Source organism: Calidris pugnax, unplaced genomic scaffold (genome assembly GCF_001431845.1).
Source record: "Calidris pugnax isolate Ruff unplaced genomic scaffold, ASM143184v1 scaffold209, whole genome shotgun sequence".
Lineage (NCBI taxonomy): Eukaryota > Metazoa > Chordata > Aves > Charadriiformes > Scolopacidae > Calidris > Calidris pugnax.
This window is the reverse complement of record NW_015090978.1, coordinates 809,067-829,102: the sequence shown is the minus strand read 5'-3', so window position 1 is coordinate 829,102 and position 20,036 is coordinate 809,067. Positions and strand designations below refer to the sequence as shown.

Sequence of the window (20,036 nt, the reverse complement as noted above, 5' to 3'; positions counted from 1 at the left end):
AGAGCTGTACTTCAGGCGCTCCGCAGCTATGGTCTGCCACTGACCCGGCCTCTGGAAGCTAGCCCTTCCCATTTTAGGCAGCCACCTTTGCCCCTTTGCGGCAAAGCGCACCAGCTCACCCAGGCTTAAGGCGACGGGAGGGAGCGCGGAGGTGGCGTGATCCTTTGAACTGGATCTCTTAAGTTTCGAGGGGAAACAGCAGCGTCCGATCAGCAGCCAGATGTCCCCCTGCGCCCGAACAGCACCTCAGCGCCTTTTCCCGGCCGAACCCCTCCGGGCCCTGCCGCTGCCGCTGCCGCTGCCGCTGCCCCACACCCGCCGCCCGGCAACCGTTACCCGCCGCCCGGCGCTGAGGAGAGACCGAGGGCCAACAGCACCCGCTGTCAGCCCCACCCTCCTCGCGCTGCCACGCCCAGCCCCTCTCTCATTGGCTACCTCCTCTGCCCACCAGAGAGCGCCGCCCTCTCCCGAGGCTTCCCCGTCTTCCGAATGGCCGGCCGGCCCTGTCAATCTCTGGCGCGAAGGGTGCCCTCGGCCCAACGCTCCCCTTTCCGTCCCCGAGGCCCCGCCCACGCTCCCTCCTCTGCATCCGGGCGGAGGCGCGGCCCGGCCCGGCCCCCCCTGGGGCTCCTGCCGGGTGAGGTGGGGAAGGGGCGGGCGATCCGGTGCCGTCGCCGCTTCGTAACACCTTTCCGGCGGTGCCCTCCCCGGTTGGCCCCGGCGGCGGGGGCGGGGAGTCTTGGCCAGAAGTGGAAAAGCTCGCCGCCGGGCACCGAACCGCCAGCTTCCCTCCTTCCCCGTGGCGCGGCGGAGCCGGCTGCCCTCAGCCCCCTCCCCGGAGCCCGGTAGGTAGCCGTCCCTGGCCCGCCTTCCCCAGGGGCGCCGGTTGTGTGGCGGCTGAGGCCTCTCACCGGCTCCCTCCTCCTTTCCCCCCGACCGACGGGGTGAGGAGGGGGGCGAGCCGGGCCGTGCGGGCCGCGGCGGTGCCGGGGCTGGCGGTGGAAGGGCCCCTGGCTTTCCTGGGGCTCTGCCGGGTGACAAAAGCCGCCGCTAGCAGACCTCCGGCTGCCCCTCGCCTTCCCAAGAGGCGTTCGCTGGCCGGGAGTCCCTGGGTGATGGCCAGTTTCGGTGGGGCTGGCGCTGGTGGGTTGTTGGTGGGAACAAGTGAGTAAGTTCGCTTTCCGGCTCCGTTGCTGGAGTGCGTTTGTACCGGCTCCGTTAGCGGGTTACCGGCCAGCTGAACTGCCAGGGTTTGTTTGGTTTTTTTTTTTTAATTACTATTTTTTAAGTTATTTACAAACGCACTCCGAATATAGTGGTTTTAAGTTTGATTCATTTAAACCCTCTAAGAGTGCTATTTCAGGTGATCTGCTGTGAAACTTTTAAAGAGGTTATTTTCAGGCTTCCATGTTGACTTTGCCGGCAAACCCTTAAGGGATGTTTAAAGTGATGTGCTATGGGTAAGAGGAGTTGGAATAAAATGAAAGATTTTTCTGTCCGTAGTGCATTTTTAATATAAGATCTTTTGTAAGAACATACATAGTTACAAATATATACTGTGGAAAATTATCCTTTATTTTGCATGTTTTTAAGCAGCATCATAAGTGAAGCACACTGTGAAGTGTGTTGCTAGCTAGGTTATGACTATTAGTAGGGATAAACAGTTTAGCTGCACTGTAGACTCACACCTTTTCTGAGCACTGATAGATGTCTAGCAGATGCATTTTATCTTGGCCTGTGTTGTGATGTTAAAATCCATGCTGGTGAGAATGCTTTTCAGCAGCAGACTGTGGTTAGATGATCTTAAACTGATCATGATACTTGGAAATTATTTAGCAATGAAAATGGGATGATATATTCCCAAGGAGCAACTAATGTACCTTGGAAGAGTAGGCAAAAAGCATTAGAATTATAACAAGTTGGTTGTTTTGCCTCTGGGTCTTTAACATTCTTTCAAAAATGTTTTGAGACTTCTATGTAATTGTTTTCTCTGATCTATTAAAAGGTTAAAAAGGAACTTTTATCTAACTGTTGTATAACTTCTGGCAATCCTTAATTTGAAATGTTTTTAATTTTTTTTTGCTATGCATGCATTTTAATGCTTCCTCAGTGCTGCTGCAGAACCCCTGTCATGCAATCAAGTCTCCTGCTGCTGAGCTTGTTTTCCTGAAGGTAGTTCCAAATAGCCTCCTAGACATTGTCATTGGAGGTTCTTGAGGTTTGAGGGCCACAGCTGAAATAGTTCAGTGAAGAAAAGTGAGTTTAAGCTAAATGGTTATGTAAATAAAAGCAGACTAGTAAGAAAGTAGTTAAAAGCTAGGCTGATCATCACAGATAAAGACAGTGATTGGAACATCCTCCCTGTGACCTTAGGTAAGCCACTTACAATTTAATGTCTCTCCTTCAACAGAGGGAGAATGTAGAAGAGGAAACATTACACACCAATCTGTGATGTAGAACTGGTTTGGATTTTGGTCACTTGGAGAGCCTTCTGAAAGCAGTACTTTCAAAGGAAGTTCTGAAACTTAGTAAGTAGGAAAGTACTCAGTTGTGTTCCAAAATTATTGATGAATTGATATTGATCTGATTTAGCTCATATGTTATATTTAGTCCTAGTGTTCAATAGATGATATTTTCATTACCGTAAATGAATGAGTGGGTGGATTCAGTTGTTAAAGGGGAAGCCTTGGCCCGAGCACTCACACCCCACTGAGGGAATGGCATACACATCATCTGAGTCCTTCCCTGCTCGGACCAGAGTTCCTTTGCAGTGAGCGACCCCCATAAGCCAATATGTGCCCCTTCCCTCTCCTCACACACAGTCACTCTTGGGTGAGACCCCTCCCTCAGGTTTCCTGCAGCGGAGTCTCAGGTGTCAGATTTTATAAAAAGAATTAAATTGTGAGGTTCAGCAGCCGGGTCAGCTTGGGCTGGGTGCCTCCAGAGAGGGACCTCAAACAAAGAAATCCCTGGGTGATGACACCCTACTGATCTCTACACCTGCCCCTCACACGCTCTTCACTTGTCTTTCAGTCCAATGGTGATTCTTGGTCTGGGGTCTTCTAACACCTGCTGGGATTCTTTTTCAGTGTCCAGGCAGGCCACTGACTGCTCTAACCCTGTTGATGTGCAGTCTCTGCTGGGGGTTGTCGTCTCATCTTCTGGTTTATGCTTCTTGTGCACCTGCACTCCCTGGCAGAACGTGGGGAACAGAGAGGCCCCAGACTTAAGAAAAACAGTAGCTAAATATCAGTGTGTTATCAACATTTTCCTCATACTAAAAGACTAAGCACAGCACTGTACAAGCTGATAGTAAAATTACTGAGGAAATTATTGCAGCCTAAAGGCTTCAGCAAATCTAGCTACTCATGCTAAGTAAAGCTAAACACACAGCATAAATCACACCATATTATAACCCTAAGTAATTTATTCTAATTAAAAGTTACTTAAGATAAACAACTAGTATCTCAACACATTCTAAGAGAAGGTGCAGAGAATATGTGTAAATAGCAAGTATGCAACACTTTGAGAATATTAGAAATGTGTTTACCAATGCATTCTCCTAGGATGTTTATTGAACTGCTTTGTCCTTCCTGGGAACATTTTTGTTTGGGGCATTTTTGTTTGAACATATCTCACTGTAGTTATGCCTCATCCACTCTTCTCTCTCCTGTTTATTCCTTTATCTGGTGTTTTTGAGTATAGCTACATGTGAAAGTGCAGCATATGTTTTAGGAAAGCTTTTGTAATACAGGATAGATAATATCTTACTTTTGGCTGTTCAAAGAGGGGTATTTTGTACAAAATAAGTGTACCGTAGGTATGGAAAGATGACTTTTTTTTGCTATTTGTGTGTCTAGTATCCTATTGCAGCCTTGTGCAGTTAGGAATGGGAGGAGACATTAATGTCAAAACTGTCTTTGCAAAAATGTTTAAGTAAGCAACAGGAGCAGCAGGTACCTTTGGCCAGATGCAGCAGGAAAAGAGAGCCATCATGTTGACCTTAATATTGTCAAATTGCAGTTTTGAAAACAAAACTTCAGATTTAGAGTGTCTATATTGTAGCTTTAAAACGGTTCTTTTTGGTTCAGTTTGTCTTTGGGCTTTAAGTGGTAGTCTGTTAGGTTTGGAAGGCTTCGTGGGCTGGGCTATATTCTTGTAGAAAAATACTGTTGTGCTTCAGAAGTACAAGCTCCTTGGCAGATTACCCTTGTGATGCTGCAAAGAGTAGGGGACACCTTTGCAGCTTACAAGAAAGTCCTAATTAAAAGTTGTATTGTTATGTATAGAAAAATCCTTTGAGTATCTATCTGTATTTAAGGCACTAAATGCTTTTTATTTTAGGTCATTATATTTGGACTTACATGAAAGAGCTTGCATTTCTATATGTAAAGACATGAAAGACTTTTTGTACTTCAACAGCTTTTTAATGTAATGATATGAAGCCATGTTATACAGGTACTCAGTGTTGCTTTAGAGGAGTTCCACTAGCTTAAAATGAAACACATAATTTCAGACACTATTGTTATTGTTGATGTTGGTTTAAGTGTAGATAATGTCCATCTACAGAAAGATATCTTAAAGTCTGCAGTGATCTTGGGAAGATGAAATAATGTTGCAGAGATTGCAGTAAGGGACATGATTGTTCTAAGGATCTTGGGAGACATGTTTCACTCTAACCTTGACTGCTAGTATTTTCTTACTTATGCTTTGCAAACACTGGTTTCTGGAAAGAAGAAATTTCAGTATAAAACATTCTTCCTTTCTGTGGAAGATTGCCTCAAACAATTGCTACTCATTTATACTGGATTATTTCATATTTGGTATTGTTTAGTTTTGTATAAAACTTTGGGAGACTATTCCCCTGAGTTTTGTAGGAAGATGTTAGTTGGTTTTATATAAGGCGACTAACGATGAATTTAGGATCTTAACTGTGGCTAATCTTTTTCTTTAAATTTGTGTCACTACATATCTTAATGTATTTAATACGAAGGTGGGAAGTGTGATTCTAATTGGTGTGCGATCTGAGCTTTTTTATTTATAACATTTTATCCCGTATTAAATTTATAAAACAAGAAGAAAATGTAATTGAAGCCTTTTGAGAATATGAAGCTGGAGTTTAATTTTAATAAAGATATTTTAGGTAGACATGGCAGTGAAAGCCATGCATATGAAGGGAGAGTTGAAAGTATACGTGACAGTAAAGTACTTCATTGCTGTAGGAGGTACTTATCTGATTTATGGAGACTATTATAACAGCAGAATCATTTGTTTGCCATGTAGTTTGTTATTGTCAGAAACCCTTGACAGATTCATAGTTGCAAAACTTACTCTGCAGACATCTTCCTGTACTGTGGGTTATCCCTTTCCTTACATGCAGAGTTGGCAGGAGCATCTGTGGTTAACATCTGTTGTAAGGTTGTGTTTTCAGTAGCAAAAACGTGGTCAAATTAAGTCTGAAGTCTTTCATGCTAGTTTCTGCCTCAAATCGAAATAAAAATAGTTTGGATTAAACTACTTGGCTGATTTGGAGAAAAAAAACACATAGGGAAAGACCTACCAATACATGGGGAGACAAAAAAAGCAGAACAAACCCCAAGAAAAACACACCAACTAGCCGACTTGCTCATGATAAGTTCTGGTATTAAGTTAAAGTGTGTACTCGAGTTTTGGTGGGCTAGTTTATCAATCTCTTAATTGCTATTTAGTCAAGTTTTGCTTTTGGAAACACCATTTATAATAGTCCAACAGATCTGACAGTTTGGAAGAAATTCTACAATAACTAAGTCCTGACCGTGTTCAAGTCTTGGCTGCTTGAATGGAACAAAACTTCTCTGGAACTGCTTGGTTATATTAATGGGAGATTGGTGTGCTGCTGGGTACTAGGATTTAATGCTAAGTGACTTTCCAGCTTGTGATTTCTGCATTTTCTTTACTCCTGCCCAGGAAAAGGAGGAAACACATGACTTCAACAGTAACTGGGTGACTAGGTCTATGACTTGGACTTGGTTTGAGCTGTGGGACAAAGGAGTATTTCCCACTTCTCAGATCCCAGTGCATGTATCCATACTGGCCACATATGGAAAAGCACACTTTGAGCTGCAGTTGAATACAGTTGTAGTTGGACTAAAGTAGTTGGAGACCTTTAAGGAGGAAAAACCAAGTGATTTGGGAAGAGCTGAGGGGGCATGTGAGTTTTGGTAAGGTCAGAATGGGGAAAGGCAGAGCTACTAAAATGTATTCTCGGTAGTTCTGTATTGTCAAAACCTGTGAAAGTTAAGTATGTGCCTCTGGAAGTTTGGCCAAATAAAAACGAATAATGTTCAATACTACTGATAGTAGATGACTGTCTTGCAGGATCAAATAATGATCTGTCAGGCATGAGCATCTGATGTCTTACTTTCTAGGCTTGTCTTTCAGGTGTGTAGCATAGTAGTTAATGTCTGATGTGACTGCAGTTGCAAGTTGAAAAATTCCAGAGTTAAAATCATCTAACTTGAATTTGGCTCCCCCCTAAGTTCTTGTAGTAGAATATGACACTGTAATTAAAGATAAGGGTGAGAAGGAATTGTCTCAGTGAATTAAATAGACTTCATTTTGAAAATTGCTGTTCACAATCAATGTGGAATGCTAAAGCATACTAAATACTTACCCTATTAAAATTCTAACCTGAAAACAGAATTAGTGTCTTTTGGATTCTTAGTTTTTTTCACACAGCACTGTAGTGCTTCACTGTTGCCCTTAATTTTACATTTAGATATAGTTATGGTGTTAGATGAAATGTAATGCTATCCTTGCTTTGCTACCTAACTTTTAGATGTGTTCAACTTTACAGTTACTTTAGGCTAGCTTTAAGCTAATCGATACCTTTCAGTTCTGCTGTAACAGTTGAGTGCTGATGGTACAGTGCTTGATGTAGAAAATTGAAACATCCATTATCTGGCATTAGCTTTCCGTCAGCTGTGGAATATATAGTGCATTTAAATGTGTGAGGAGGTGGTGCTGGAAAAGTGAAAACCCAAATTACTGGAATGCTGCTTAACCTTTAGTTACCTCCTTTCTCTGCTCTTTAGTAAATAAGCTCTACTACTGTCACTATTAGGTTTTTTAATTATTCCTTTTATTCTTATTAAATATTGTGATTAATCCTAGTATCACTCCGTTCTGAAAACTGAGATTCAACTGTTACTTTAAAATGGTGATTATTTAATCCTGAAAAAAGGATGCATGCACAAAAATTTTAACTGAGTAAATGCGTTGACTTGCATGGAATCCTAAAGTGAAGTTCATGGGAATTTGTGGTGAAAGCACATAATGAAGTGTAACTTGTGGATTACAGCCAAACTTATCTTTTAGGTCAGTGAGAAAATACAAACATGCATGCACTGCACAGAAAATAGAAGTCTTCAGTTAATGTTCATTTTAAGTTTAAAGAAATGAAGAGATTACCTGGGGATCCTAACTGTTTTGTAGCTAGTCCAGTCTGTCACCTGTGGAAAAATTATATTGAGTTAGGGTGACTCTGAGTACTGTACATGTCTTCTGATGTGACAGTAGTTTGACTAGAACTGGCAATTGGGTGGTGGAGACAGCTGCATTATTGTTGGTTAGGTAGTAGTCTTTCAAGTGACAAAATTAAATTGGGGTCAAGTTGGAGGCCTGTGACCAGTGGTGTCCCTCAGGGGTCAATACTTGGCCCAGTCCTGTTCAACGTATTCATAAATGACCTGGACGAGGGGACAGAGTGTATCCTCAGCAAGTTTGCTGATGATACCAAACTGGGAGGGCTGGCCAACACTCCAGAGAGCTGTGCCGCCATCCAGTGTGACCTGGACAGGCTGGAGAGCTGGGCAGGGAAGAACCTAATGGGGTTCAACAGGGACAAATGTAGGGCCCTTCACCTGGGTAGGAAGAACCCCAGGCACCAATATAGGTTAGGGATGGATCTTCTGGGAAGCACTACTGGGAAGCAGAAAGATCTGGGAGTCCTGGTGGATAGCACATTTTCCATGAGCCAGCAATGTGCCCTTGTTGCCAAGAGGGCCAATGGAATCCTGGGCTGCACAGGGAAGAGTGTGGCCAGTAGGTCGAGGGAGATCATTCTCCCCCTCTACTCTGCACTGGGGAGGCCACAACTGGAATCCTGCATCCAGTTCTGGGCTCCCCAGTTCAAGAGGGACAGGGAACTACTGGAGAGAGTCCAGCATAGGGCAACTAAATGATTAAGGGATTGGAGCACCTCCCTTATGAGGAAAGGCTCAAAGAGCTGGGACTCTTTAGTCTGGACAAGCAAAGACTGAGGGGAGACCTTATTTATGTTTACATGTACCTAAAGGGAGAGTTGAAGGATGATGGAGCCAGACTCTTTTCAGTGGTTTCCAGTGATAGGACAAGGGGCAATGGGGACAAGCTGGAACATAGGAAGTTCCACTCAAATATGAGAAAAAACTTCTTTATGGTGAGGGTGCCGGAGCACTGGAACAGGCTGCCCAGGGAGGTTGTGGAGTCCCCTTCTCTGGAGACCTTCAAGACCCGCCTGGATGCAGTCCTGAGTAATGTGCTCTAGGTGTTCCTGCTTTAGAAGGGGAGTTGGACTAGATGATCTCTAGAGGTCCCTTCCAACTCTAACAATCCCGTGATTCCGTGAAATGTACATATCAGGTATTAAAGTCTGTATATTGATAGCCTCAAGATTTCATGTGACTTTAAACCTTGGTACAATATAAATTACACTAACTTAACTGGAATGGACTTTTTAAACAAGTTTCAATAAAGATAAGGTATATTTTAACCTAGTTTTTGTACAGAGGAAGATTTAATCAAATGTGTTAATAAATACAGCTGGTTTTGTGTTTGATTTCATATATTATGATATCATGAAGGATTATACGTGGCCATATGCAGTTAGTTGAACTTTGCCTAGAGAGATAGCTATATATATATGAAAATTGAAAAGCTTATTCTCGAATCTTGAGCTAATTCATTGAAAATAGTGTGTGACAATTGATACTATAAGAGGGAAATATAACTTTGGATTTTTTAATATATAGAACTTGACAGGAAAACTTAACTTTTCAGAAGGCTTGGCTGTGTAAGTTTTTACTCATGAGAAAGCCACTCTGACTCACCTTGACATTCTTAATTAGGCTGCTTATTTGAGTGAATCTTGCATGTATGTGTTTGTGGACTGAGACTGTGTGTATGTAGACTTGCATTTAATTACATAAAACTTTGTTTTATGGGGAGAATCTTACAGATCTGTAAAAGTAAACAAATAGATATTTATTAAAAAATTGTCATTTTCAGGCATGCTGAGAATCTCATTTGCGTGCCAAAATTCATAAATTCTGTTCTTGTTTTGCAAAGCAGAAGTGTTCTGTTGATGTAGAATGGGTTGATATTACAGAAGGTAGAAGCAGAAAGAGTAGATACTGCCTGAACAGTGCAGTTGTGTGAGGTAGTCATAAAGTGAACACAAGAATCTGTGGTAAACTTAGGCTTTTAAGTAAAAAAGACAAAATGGTAATGTAGAAGGTACTTGAGATACAAACACTGCATTGCTGGAAGTTCTGGTAATGTAAACAAATTTTAAGTGCACTTGTAATATGTTAGTTGCCTTGGAGTGCTGAACAGCACAAAAATGTTTTGAGGCCATGTATACTGAGAAACACATTGGATAACTGAGCTCCTACTTAAATATATAGATCTCCTTATAACAGGTTTCATTTGCCTTTGAAATTACTCTGTTTGCTTTCTTAAGTAAATGTCTGTCTTCTGAAGTGTGAAGAGTTTGATCTGCATGTGATCAAGAAGTAGTAGTTGCTCTGCTTATTTTCCTTCTTTGCCGCTGAAACTCTAGGAACAATTTCCACTCAATATATTGCATACTTTTTGTGGAATCAATGTAGCAGATGTGTGCTCTGGTCTGAAGTATTTTGAAAGGCAAGCTGGCTGGGAAACAATGTGAACAGTGTTTTTTGATGGCCCAAGTGTGGATGTTGCTGAATATCTGATTGAGGTGCATCTTCACTTCCTGTGTGTTCCGTATGTTTCTCATCTTATTCATATAGAGACACCAGACCTTTTATGCAAAACTGGAAAAATTAATCCCTATTTCTTGGATTAGTTCACATCTGCTGCAAAGTGGTACTGTTTTTTGGGGGGGAGAATGGTGTTGCTTCAGAGTATCTACATATTCTTTTTACAGAGCTTCCAAGGCGGTTGTTTCACTGACCAAAATCAGAATGATCAGTACTTAAGAAATGGAAGAATAAAACATCCTTAGATGAATCAACTAACATTTGAAATCATGATCAATCTTGAGGTGTGCTAGAAGTGGTAGAAAGGAAAAAGCATATAATGCCAAGCTGTATTTTGTATTTTATATCAAAAGATTTAGAAAACTAGAATATTAGGTTGCATTAGACTTGCAAAAGTTTGAAATTCCCCATATATATCAAGTGGATTACATTGTTGTGAACAAAATAAGATACTGATGAATGAGTTTTCATTATGGTGAGGTTACATTTAGAGTACACCTCCTAAGAAATATGACATGATACAGTAATCAGCAATCTCAGTGCAAGTTATTGGTATCTGGAGAGAGAAATTGTGACAGGAGAAATATGTCTGGATGTGTTTTTTGTTTTTCAAATCTCATGTGATGAGTAAGTAGCCTCTGTGAAGTTCTAATACTGAGTATTTCAGCACTCTAATTTTGACTTCATTAGCACCTCAGCCAAAACTGATTTTGCCTTTTTTTTTCTGCTTCTCAAATCTGGGAAAATTGAGATAATATTCTTAAGTCAAAACCTGATTGGTTGTGTTTGGGTTATGCAGTGAGCCTCTTAACATCTGTTTTTATTTTGGAGTTTGTATATGAGATTATTTTTCTTTTCAGGCTCAAATTAGTGAGAAAAGGAAGCAACCATCAAAGTGCTGTGATACCAATATTATAAGCATCTATTTGTATGAAAAATAAAGTTATAGACAAATTTATTAGTAATATAAATTGTTGGAATAGTCACTCTACTTTTTTAGGTCACATGAAGATCATTTGAAGGTTTGAATTTCTCTCATTGGACTAAATTGAAAATAATTAAATAATTAATGAATAACGAGTGGTTTTATTTTTCATTTTAAGTAAACTAAATCTTACTAAATCATATATAAATTTGGAGATATTTTCCAATTCAAATTCTATCCCAAGAATTTTTTGAGGCTAGAAACTATCATCCTAAACTTTCAAGGGCTTTTTGGTTGTGAAACTTTTTGCTGTGGATTTGACATTTCATGGGTGTCCGCTGTTGCATAGAGACATGAATATAAAAATAAAAGAAAATGGTGCAGTCATCTTAGAGCTAGGCTAGAAAGAGTAGCTTAATCTTTCCATGAGGCATACAAACAATATCAGAAATGGTTGATTAGATATTTCAATTGTGTATTGATTACCTCACAACAAAGCTGTAATTCTGAACTTGATTTCAGACTTGTAGTACATATTGCAGCTCTATGTTAAATACTTCTAGAGGAGTTTTGCTGAATTAAATTACATGTTACTCTTTGGTCCAAATTTGTGTCATTCAAATGAATATTGGAAATTGAATGTAGCTGTTCTGTCTGAAATGCGGGCTATGTAATGGTTGAATTATTCCATAAAAACTGTAATGTTAGAGGAAGGCTCTTGGAAGTCTGTAGCTGAGGCACTATCTTTGGTAGTGGTACAACATAAAGAACTGGCAGTTGTTTCCAGGACACTTGAAAAAGGAACTTTAATATGAATGTGATTAGAAGATGAGATCAGATTTGTGTGGCCATGTGTAATTATCCTTTTTTCTTATAGCTGGTGTTGCACTGCTCTACTAGGCTTTGAAAATTGAATCATGGAGTAGAAGATTAAAAGTATTTAAAGAAAACTGTGTCCAGTGTAGGTTTAGGTAATGGTTGTTCTAGTTCACAGATTTTCTGTAGCAGCGTATGGTTGCTTAATAATGTGTTCTTTTGGGTGATGTGTGAACTTGGAATGATAGCAGCAGAGCTGTTGGAATATACAGAATGTGTAATGGAACAGAAGACAAAGTCTGAATATGTTGTTCTAGCTCACCCATTTATTCACCATGTATATAATATTAGTGTTTTTCTTCAGAGCCTTTAAACAGTTTTCTTTAGAAGTTTAGGCAAATACCCTTTAAGTGTGAATTGTTCAGAACTCGTAATCTATTTGCTAGAGGAGAAAACTACTGAAGTTTTCCCACAGTGAATTCATTTGGAAGTTAGATATTTGCTTAACTCCACTTTCTATTTGTCTAGTTCTGTATGTATTCTTAGAGACTATTCAGCGTTCTGTGTTCTTTAGGATTATACAACTGCATGATTTGAATTTTAAATAAAAAGTAGTTTGAGTATAGTGGTGAATAGAAGGATCATTTTTGTTTACACACCTATATAGTTCCATTAAAACTCATTCAGTTGCTCTCTGTGTAGAATTTTATGTAGCAGAGAGTGCAAACACTACAAACAAACAATTTTCTGAGTTGAAATCTCCTTGTCTGTTAAGTAAGAAAACTTTGTGTGCAAGCTATCAATGTGTAAAACATTCTGTAGAGTAAAAATGCTCCTTCAAGGAAATAGTTGTCTGTCTGTCCTCTTCAAATATCACAAAATTGCCCATCTAACCCTTATATACAGTAGAGGTCTTTAGGGAATTGTGTGTTTAGTCCTTGCCTTGGCTTTGTTGAACAAGTATCTAATTCAGGAGTAATATTACTGAATATTTGAGGTAAAGGCCACAAAAGTTTGGAAGTGATAATAAACGTACATGAATTATTGCATGTTCATTTAATGGAGTAGAGAAATGTGCAAACCCTCCGGAGCTGGGAGTAACTACTGTAGTTCCAATAACTGGAATATTTGCTGGCTGAACAGCAGAAGAGGGAAGGGCATAAGTTACCATATAACAGATGCATTTTTGGAAACTGAAATTTATGCTGTTAATAATGTATTTGGTTTCATGCATTGATGGCTTAAATTTCAGTAAAACGCTCAATAATGCATGACTTCTACACAATGAGAAAACATTTTTTTTTTTAGGAAGGAATTCATGATGAGTTTATTTACTACTTATTCTAAAGTATTTTGTTAATTTTTTTCCTGCTTTATGATTTTCACTTGACATGCTAGTACCATTTACAAAGCTAAGCCATGTGATAACTATAAACTTCTATTATCTATTACTATTTGAGCTTCTCTTTACCCTTTGAATCCATTGTAACTTTTCTTTTACTGCATTCATAGTTTTTAAAATTACATATAGCTAACAGCATGTGGTGGGTTTGTGTGTGGACACAGAAGTTTTGGAAGCGGTGGTTCCTTAAATGGAAAAGTGTGTGGTAGGCTATTTCTCCTGGTAGGCTACTTTTAAAAAAAAAAAACAAACCAAAACAAAAACCTATCAGTTACTTGCCTATGGTGTTTGGAATATCACAAATTTGAAAGATATGAGTCTTGCTTTTGTAAATGCACTGGGTGTCTGTGCCCCAGTGCTGCCCGGGAGGCTGTGATGACATCTGTGAGGAGAGGCCAGGGCTGCCCTGTGCAGGACTCTGCAGGGCACAGCTGAGCCCAGCAGTGAAGATGATGGTACCTCCAGGAAAATGTTAAAAAAAAACAACCAACAACTTGCTCAGCAGGCTGTGAAAGAGGAGTGAGAATACGTGAAAGAAACAGCCCTGCAGTCACCAAGGTTAGTGAAGGAGGAGGGGGGGAAGGTGCTTCGGGTGTCAGAGCAGATTCCCCTGCAGCCTGTGGAGAAGACCATGCTGCTGCAGGTGGCTATGTCCTGAAAGAATCTGCAGCCTGTGGAGATCATGCCAGAGCAGGCTCCTGTCAGGAGCTGCAGCCTGTGGAGAGAAGCCCATGCAGGAGCAGTTTTTCTGGCAGGACTTTTGACCCAGTGTGGGACCCATGCTAGAGCAGTCTGTCCCTGAAGGACTGTGTCCTGTGGTGAGGACCTGACGCTGGAGCAGGTGAACAGCACGAGGAAGCAGAAGCAGCAGAGAGGAGCAGTTATGGACTGACCATGACTTCTTTTCCCTGTCCCCCTCCACGGCTCAGGGGAGGGAAGGAGGTAGAGGAGTGGCAAGTGCAGGACTGAAGGTGAGCCTGGAAAAGGAGGGGGTGGAGAAAGGTGATAATAGTTTTTTCTTTGTTTCTCACCGAGTTGCCCTATTTCAGCTGGCGATAAACTGATCTTGCTCAAGTCAAGTCTGTACTGCCTGTTACCCTGGTTGATGAGTGATCTCTCTGCCTTGATGCTGACCCATGAGTTTTTTCATCTTATTTTCTTTCCACTCCCCTTTTGAGAAGGTGGAGTCAGAAAGCGACTGGGTAGACATCTTAGGATCTTAGCATCTAAAAACAAAAAGGGCAAAATGAGATCATTCATAAATTAGCTCAGTTTTTGAAGCTAATTGAAACTTAAACTGCTGTCACTTCAGTTTCAGAGTGAATGCTGCAATTAAAAAACAATGGCAATTGCTTCTTTGACAGGATTCTATTCAGAATTGACTGTTTCAATTAATAAATTAACATGTGTTATAAATCGCTTAAACATCAAATCAGACGCTCTTTTAAGTGTGCAGTGTTATATAATAAGACATTTTCAGTGTCTGAGGCTGTGTAATCAGGAAAAAGTTCTCTTGATAAAGACTGGTATTACTATAAACTGATTTGAGAATGTCTGTTGCCATTAGTGTCTAATGAACTCATATCTAAAACATTAGATTGTAGAAAAAGGTATTTGTGTGTGCAGATAGGATATTTTTAAAAATGAAGATTCTAAAGGTGTTGCAAGTCTTCATCTCTAATTACTTAGTACTATTAGGGGTAGGCTTGGTTATTACTTGGACTTTCCAAATTTAAGATCTTCCTATGATTATAGGTCAATTTAAAAAAATGTATTGTGGAAATTAATTTATCACTTGCAAAGTTTCAGTGTCTTGTTAACTAATAGACTTCATCTGGATGAGCAAGCACACAGAGCTGCTAATATGCTTTGCATAAATACTAAATCTGTCCTTGGGTTCCCAGCTTGGCTTCTCTAGTACTGTTTTATTGCTACATGAACTGAAACAGTGTGAGACTGGAAGCTTTTCTGGTGATGATGGACTTCCTTTGGCTCACAACTGATTTCTTAGAGATCACCATTGCTGTAGTGCTGCTGCTGAATTTCTAGTGCCCTTTGTCCTCATGTTGCCTGCTTGTTGTTCCGTGTTCCTGCTGCATTACGACTTACTTCTCAGCACCCTCAGAGCCCAGCCTGTAATTGCTAAGTTTTCTACTTGGTTAGCAAGGCTACGTGCTGTGCTCAAGGTGATAGTTAAATACAAAGACAAAATGGGGAAATCTGAAGTAAATGATAAAACTAGACCTGTTATGTCCTTCTAAAATGAAGTTTTTGAATACAATTTTAAACTCATTTGATGTGTGGTTAGATATTGTATATGTGTCATCAGGTAAGCTATGGAAAACTTGTAAGCTAAGAATCCTATTAACTCTGAAATCGGATTTGGATTTCTTCAGGTTTGCCTGCATATCCAGTCTCTTCTGTAGTCCTAGTGCTCTGTTGTGGAGCCCATTGATATCATTGGTATGAACTATTAGTGCCTTTCTCTGTTCCAAGGTATGTCTTTAAGCACTTGGTGGTATGAAACTTTTGACATTTGGAAAATAGTGCCAGGAAATTTGGCCCTCCATTGCTACTAAGATTACCAAGGCATTGTGTTAGTAACTGTCTATGCTTTTTCACTCTTTGCTGATGGCAGTAATATGCTGTGCTTAGGTGCATTGCTTCTATTTGCCATGAAGCCTGTGTATTAGTAATAACAATTCTAGGATTTTTTTACCATGTTATTTCTCACTGGAGAACCAGTAAGATGTGGAATATAAGTCTTTCTTTAGGTGCTTTAAAATATATATGCGTTCTGCTGCATCAAATATACTGACCTCCTTTCTACGTACTAAATGTTGCCCTTGAAGTCCTGCCTCAACACAGTACACTTCTAGTTTTCTTACTTCTTCCCTTGGTGTTGTAGCACAGTGGGTGAGGAAAAATTACCTACTGCTTCCCTTTGAGTCTATTCCTCTGAGATGTGTGTTTTGGAAAGTGACTTGAGGGTATCTAGTGGTGGTGCGTGAACCTGCGAGATTATGTTGTAGCCAGATGTGATTGTATTTTTCTCTTGAACTCCTCCATACCATACCACCTCACTAATTACTCACTGCTGATGTCCTTTTCCCTTGCATTAAGTAAGTCTACCTGGACTTTGCATTTTTCGCTTGTTCTCAGAACAAGTCTTTTGTTTCACCCTTTCATAGTAATTTGCTAAACAAATTTCCACCTGCTTCATTGTTCAGGTGATAGGTTAGTCAGCAGTTCGTTAGTGAATTTTTTTTTAAATATCATCCAATTGTCACTGTGTTACAAATATCCGTGATTCAGCAGATGCAGCAGATGCAATTATTTGGTGGTTGTTCATGTTCTTTGGTATCTTTTCTCTATTGGCTCTTTGAATTTTTAAAATGTAATAAACTAATAATTTTACTTTGTGAGAAATGGGTTAAGAAATGCAAGGATCTTCGGTTCAAAGTGTTTAAAATAAGCTCCTGATGGCTATCTTTAGGCTGTAGCACAGGACATGCATTATTTTTGCAGAAAGTGTTTTCTTGTATGGCATTGTATTCCCAACATTAAAGCAAATGTAACAAAATAATTTTGAACAGATATGTAACTCACCCTGAAATATGGGCTTTGGAGTAGCCAACTATCTTCTGAATTTGGGGTTTTTAAGCCACTTGTGTCAAATAGAAAACAATATCCACTATTCTTATGGGCAAGATAAAAATGAAAGCTTTTCTTTATTGCAGTATTAAGGTAACATTATGCTTTTGCTGAATTCCATGTTGGAATTAGTGTCTGGGCAATGATGCTAAACCGTGGATAAGGGGAGTGGGGAGGCAAATTCATGACATAATTAAATGGGGCATAGGAGAATAAGTACATATATTTTATTTTCAGACTATAGGAGTTACTGAGAGAACTCAGGTGTCCTTGCCATGAATTTATAAATTATGCATCTCAGAAATTGTAAGTCGGAAAAGATAATGGAATAATTTTAAATTTAAATATCTTTCTCTAACTTCAATAACTGTGCAGCTTGTGCATTTCCTTACATCAACAGATACTCCTGGGGTCAGGGGAACACAGAAATAAACACTTTGTTTTGCATAGGTGACATAAGATGCAATGAGAGTCTAGATGTAAATTTTAAATGTGTCCATCTTGTAGGGTTGTTTTTTTTTCCTAAATATCTGTTGCATTAAGCCTTGATATTTTTTAGCTTGCTTCAGTCACACCAATATCTCTGCCATTGTGCTACAATCAGAGGCTTTAACCTTGCAATAGTGCTTTTCATAGATCTGTAAAGCAAATATAATTAGTTATAGCTTAATAACTATGACTATATGAAGAGTGTTGAAGGGGGAGGTAATTTTGTACAAGAATCTTACTATGTTGAATAACTTTGTTTTTCTTTAACAGAATTCCTGTCAATATTGCTGGTGTTGTGCATTCTGGAGATATATTTCTACTACAGATACTACCAAGCCTTTGCGAATGGGATGAACACTCTGCTGTTGATTGCCTACTAACAGTAACAAGCTGGCACTTCACTGCTGATGTTCTCATTCTTACATTTTCCTGTTGGAGTTTGCTTACACTGATTTTCAAAAAGAGGAAGAAATCAAAGTGGAGTACCGCAAACTTGACATGGATAGTAAAAAGAAAGACAAGGACAAGCTAGATGAAAGAATGTCACGGCCTAGTGGGAGGTCAGGCCATAATTCACGTGGAACTGGTTCTTCAAATTCTGGAGTGTTAATGGTTGGACCTAACTTCCGAGTTGGCAAAAAAATCGGATGTGGTAACTTTGGAGAACTACGGTTAGGTAAGATCCTTGTTTTTTTATTTCAGTTTACATTATTCAAGACCATTGTATGTGGTCTAGGCGTGAAAATGTTTACGTGAACACACCAAACTACTCTCTTCAAACAACTTCTCTTCAAGCTCTCTAAAGATCTTCAAACTACTTCCAAGCTTTACAGAGATTAAATTTGCTTTGGATGTCTTTTGTGGCTCAAACCTGACCAGTGCAAGTTCTATTGCATATTAAGAAACTCTGTAGGAGGAGACTTTCTGGGACTAAAAATGTTTCGTAATTGTGTATGGTGCTATCCTAAATTCAGTCAGTCTTTTCCAAGAAATTATTTCATTTTTATTGTAGTTTGCTACTTTTCCTGGATTCCTGAAGCAGTTTATTCAGTTGGATTTGAGGCTAAGTGTATGTGAAACACATCCTCCTCCTACAGGTCTGGCTTATAGTACTGTGGTCCTGAAGATCTCTTGGAGACAGTGTAGCACGCACTACAATGTTTTTAATAGCAGAAAACTCTTGGATTCTGTGGTTTCCTTTCCATCATCAGTAGTGTAGTGAGGCTAAAGAGTGACCTGTTATACAGGGGCAGTGAGAATCCATCTGTAGAGAAAATCTGGGAGATGGGTAATGGAGTCATTTAGTTTCCTGCTGAACAGATGGATGAAAACTGAATGGTGAGAAAGGGACAGACGGAGAAGGACTTGTGGAAGTTCGAAGAACTTGAGTAGAAAAGCTGGAAACATTACCATTTATTAAAATAGACAGTAAATGACAGCTGTGTGCTTTTGGAAGACTATATATTTATTAAGGGGACTTAAATTTCCACAAAGACAGCATGATTAACCAGGGCTTTCAAGATCTGGGAATTCTGTGTGTGTTAAGAACTATAACTTTACACTTGATGGCAAGAATTTATTCCAGTATTCCTGGAAGTTCCTTGAGTTAACACACTGTGTCAAGGTTTAAAGACAGATCAGTCAGAAGTAGGATATTTGATAGTAGGGTAGGCTATGTAGATGTTGTTGTGTTTCTGTTGATCTTCTGCCTCTGGTAAAACTACTACTCATTGTCCTCAGAAAATATTTTTAATATAGTGCTTGCATAAAATATGTGTCCATATATGCATGTTTATAACATGCAAAAAATATAACATTTTTTAATATAGTGCCTCTGGGGGCCTTATATTTAGTCTGAGTTAGAAAGTAAATAGTTAAACAGGATTGATGTATTTTGATCTTCACAGAGTTATATATGTGCCTCTGCAGTTCCCAAGTCAAGCTGAAACTGTCTTCAACTTGTCCTAAACATTTCTAAACTTGCTTTGAGTGATACTTTTTCCTTTAAACCTCTCCTTGAACTAAATCAAACCAGTATAATTAATGACATGTTTACTACTGAAGGCAATTATAGACTAAAAAAGTGGCGGGGTTTTTTTCTGTCTTTTGTCTGGGAGTGATTGCAATGTATAGAGTTGATTGTCTTTCAGATCAATATCAGATTAAAACATTTGCTTGCAGCAGACAAAGTGAAATCTTATATTTCATTATAAATATACTATTAAAGTGGTTAAGACCTTAAAGGCTGATAGCACTGAAATAAAATAAGACAAACAAGTAAAGTAGATAGGAGGAAGATAATAGTGTACTGCACTGTCTTGTCAGCCATCAGGGCAAGTGCAGGCTTTCTCTGTTTAATATTGTCTTTTTTTTTGCTTATGTAGTAATATTTCAGAACCTTATTTATGGTTGATTGTAGTATAAGGTATCTTAAATATAAGTTACGGAAAGCAGGAGTTAAGACTGGTATTACAGATTTTGATTCAAACTTGTATTTTTACATTACTACAATAGCAACTAACTTTAAAGCAGGCACCTCTCCTGCAAAGATGTACACAATCATTTAATTTGTGTAATTCTGCAAAATGGAGTATATTTTGAGCATGTGTCTTAGGGTTGAATCTTAAAGACTTAAAGGAGGGATAAAGTTGTTAAAGTGGTGAAGTTGCATTTCAGGAGATGAAAGTTCAGTTGTAAATCAGTAGCCATT

General features: G+C 39.4%; 1 protein-coding gene across 5 annotated transcripts in view; it reads left to right on the top strand.

The window, feature by feature from the left end:
* Positions 1–604: 604 nt before the first annotated feature.
* The window catches only part of CSNK1G3 (casein kinase 1, gamma 3), a 77,754-nt gene continuing 58,322 nt past the window's right edge, over positions 605–20,036 (top strand). For all 5 annotated transcript variants that reach the window (XM_014953444.1, XM_014953443.1, XM_014953441.1 and 2 more), the window contains exons 1-2: positions 605–845; positions 17,597–18,002. In XM_014953444.1, coding sequence (XP_014808930.1) covers positions 17,825–18,002 — 178 coding nt within the window. In that variant the 5' untranslated portion in view covers positions 605–845; positions 17,597–17,824. The remainder of the gene's footprint in view (positions 846–17,596; positions 18,003–20,036) is intronic.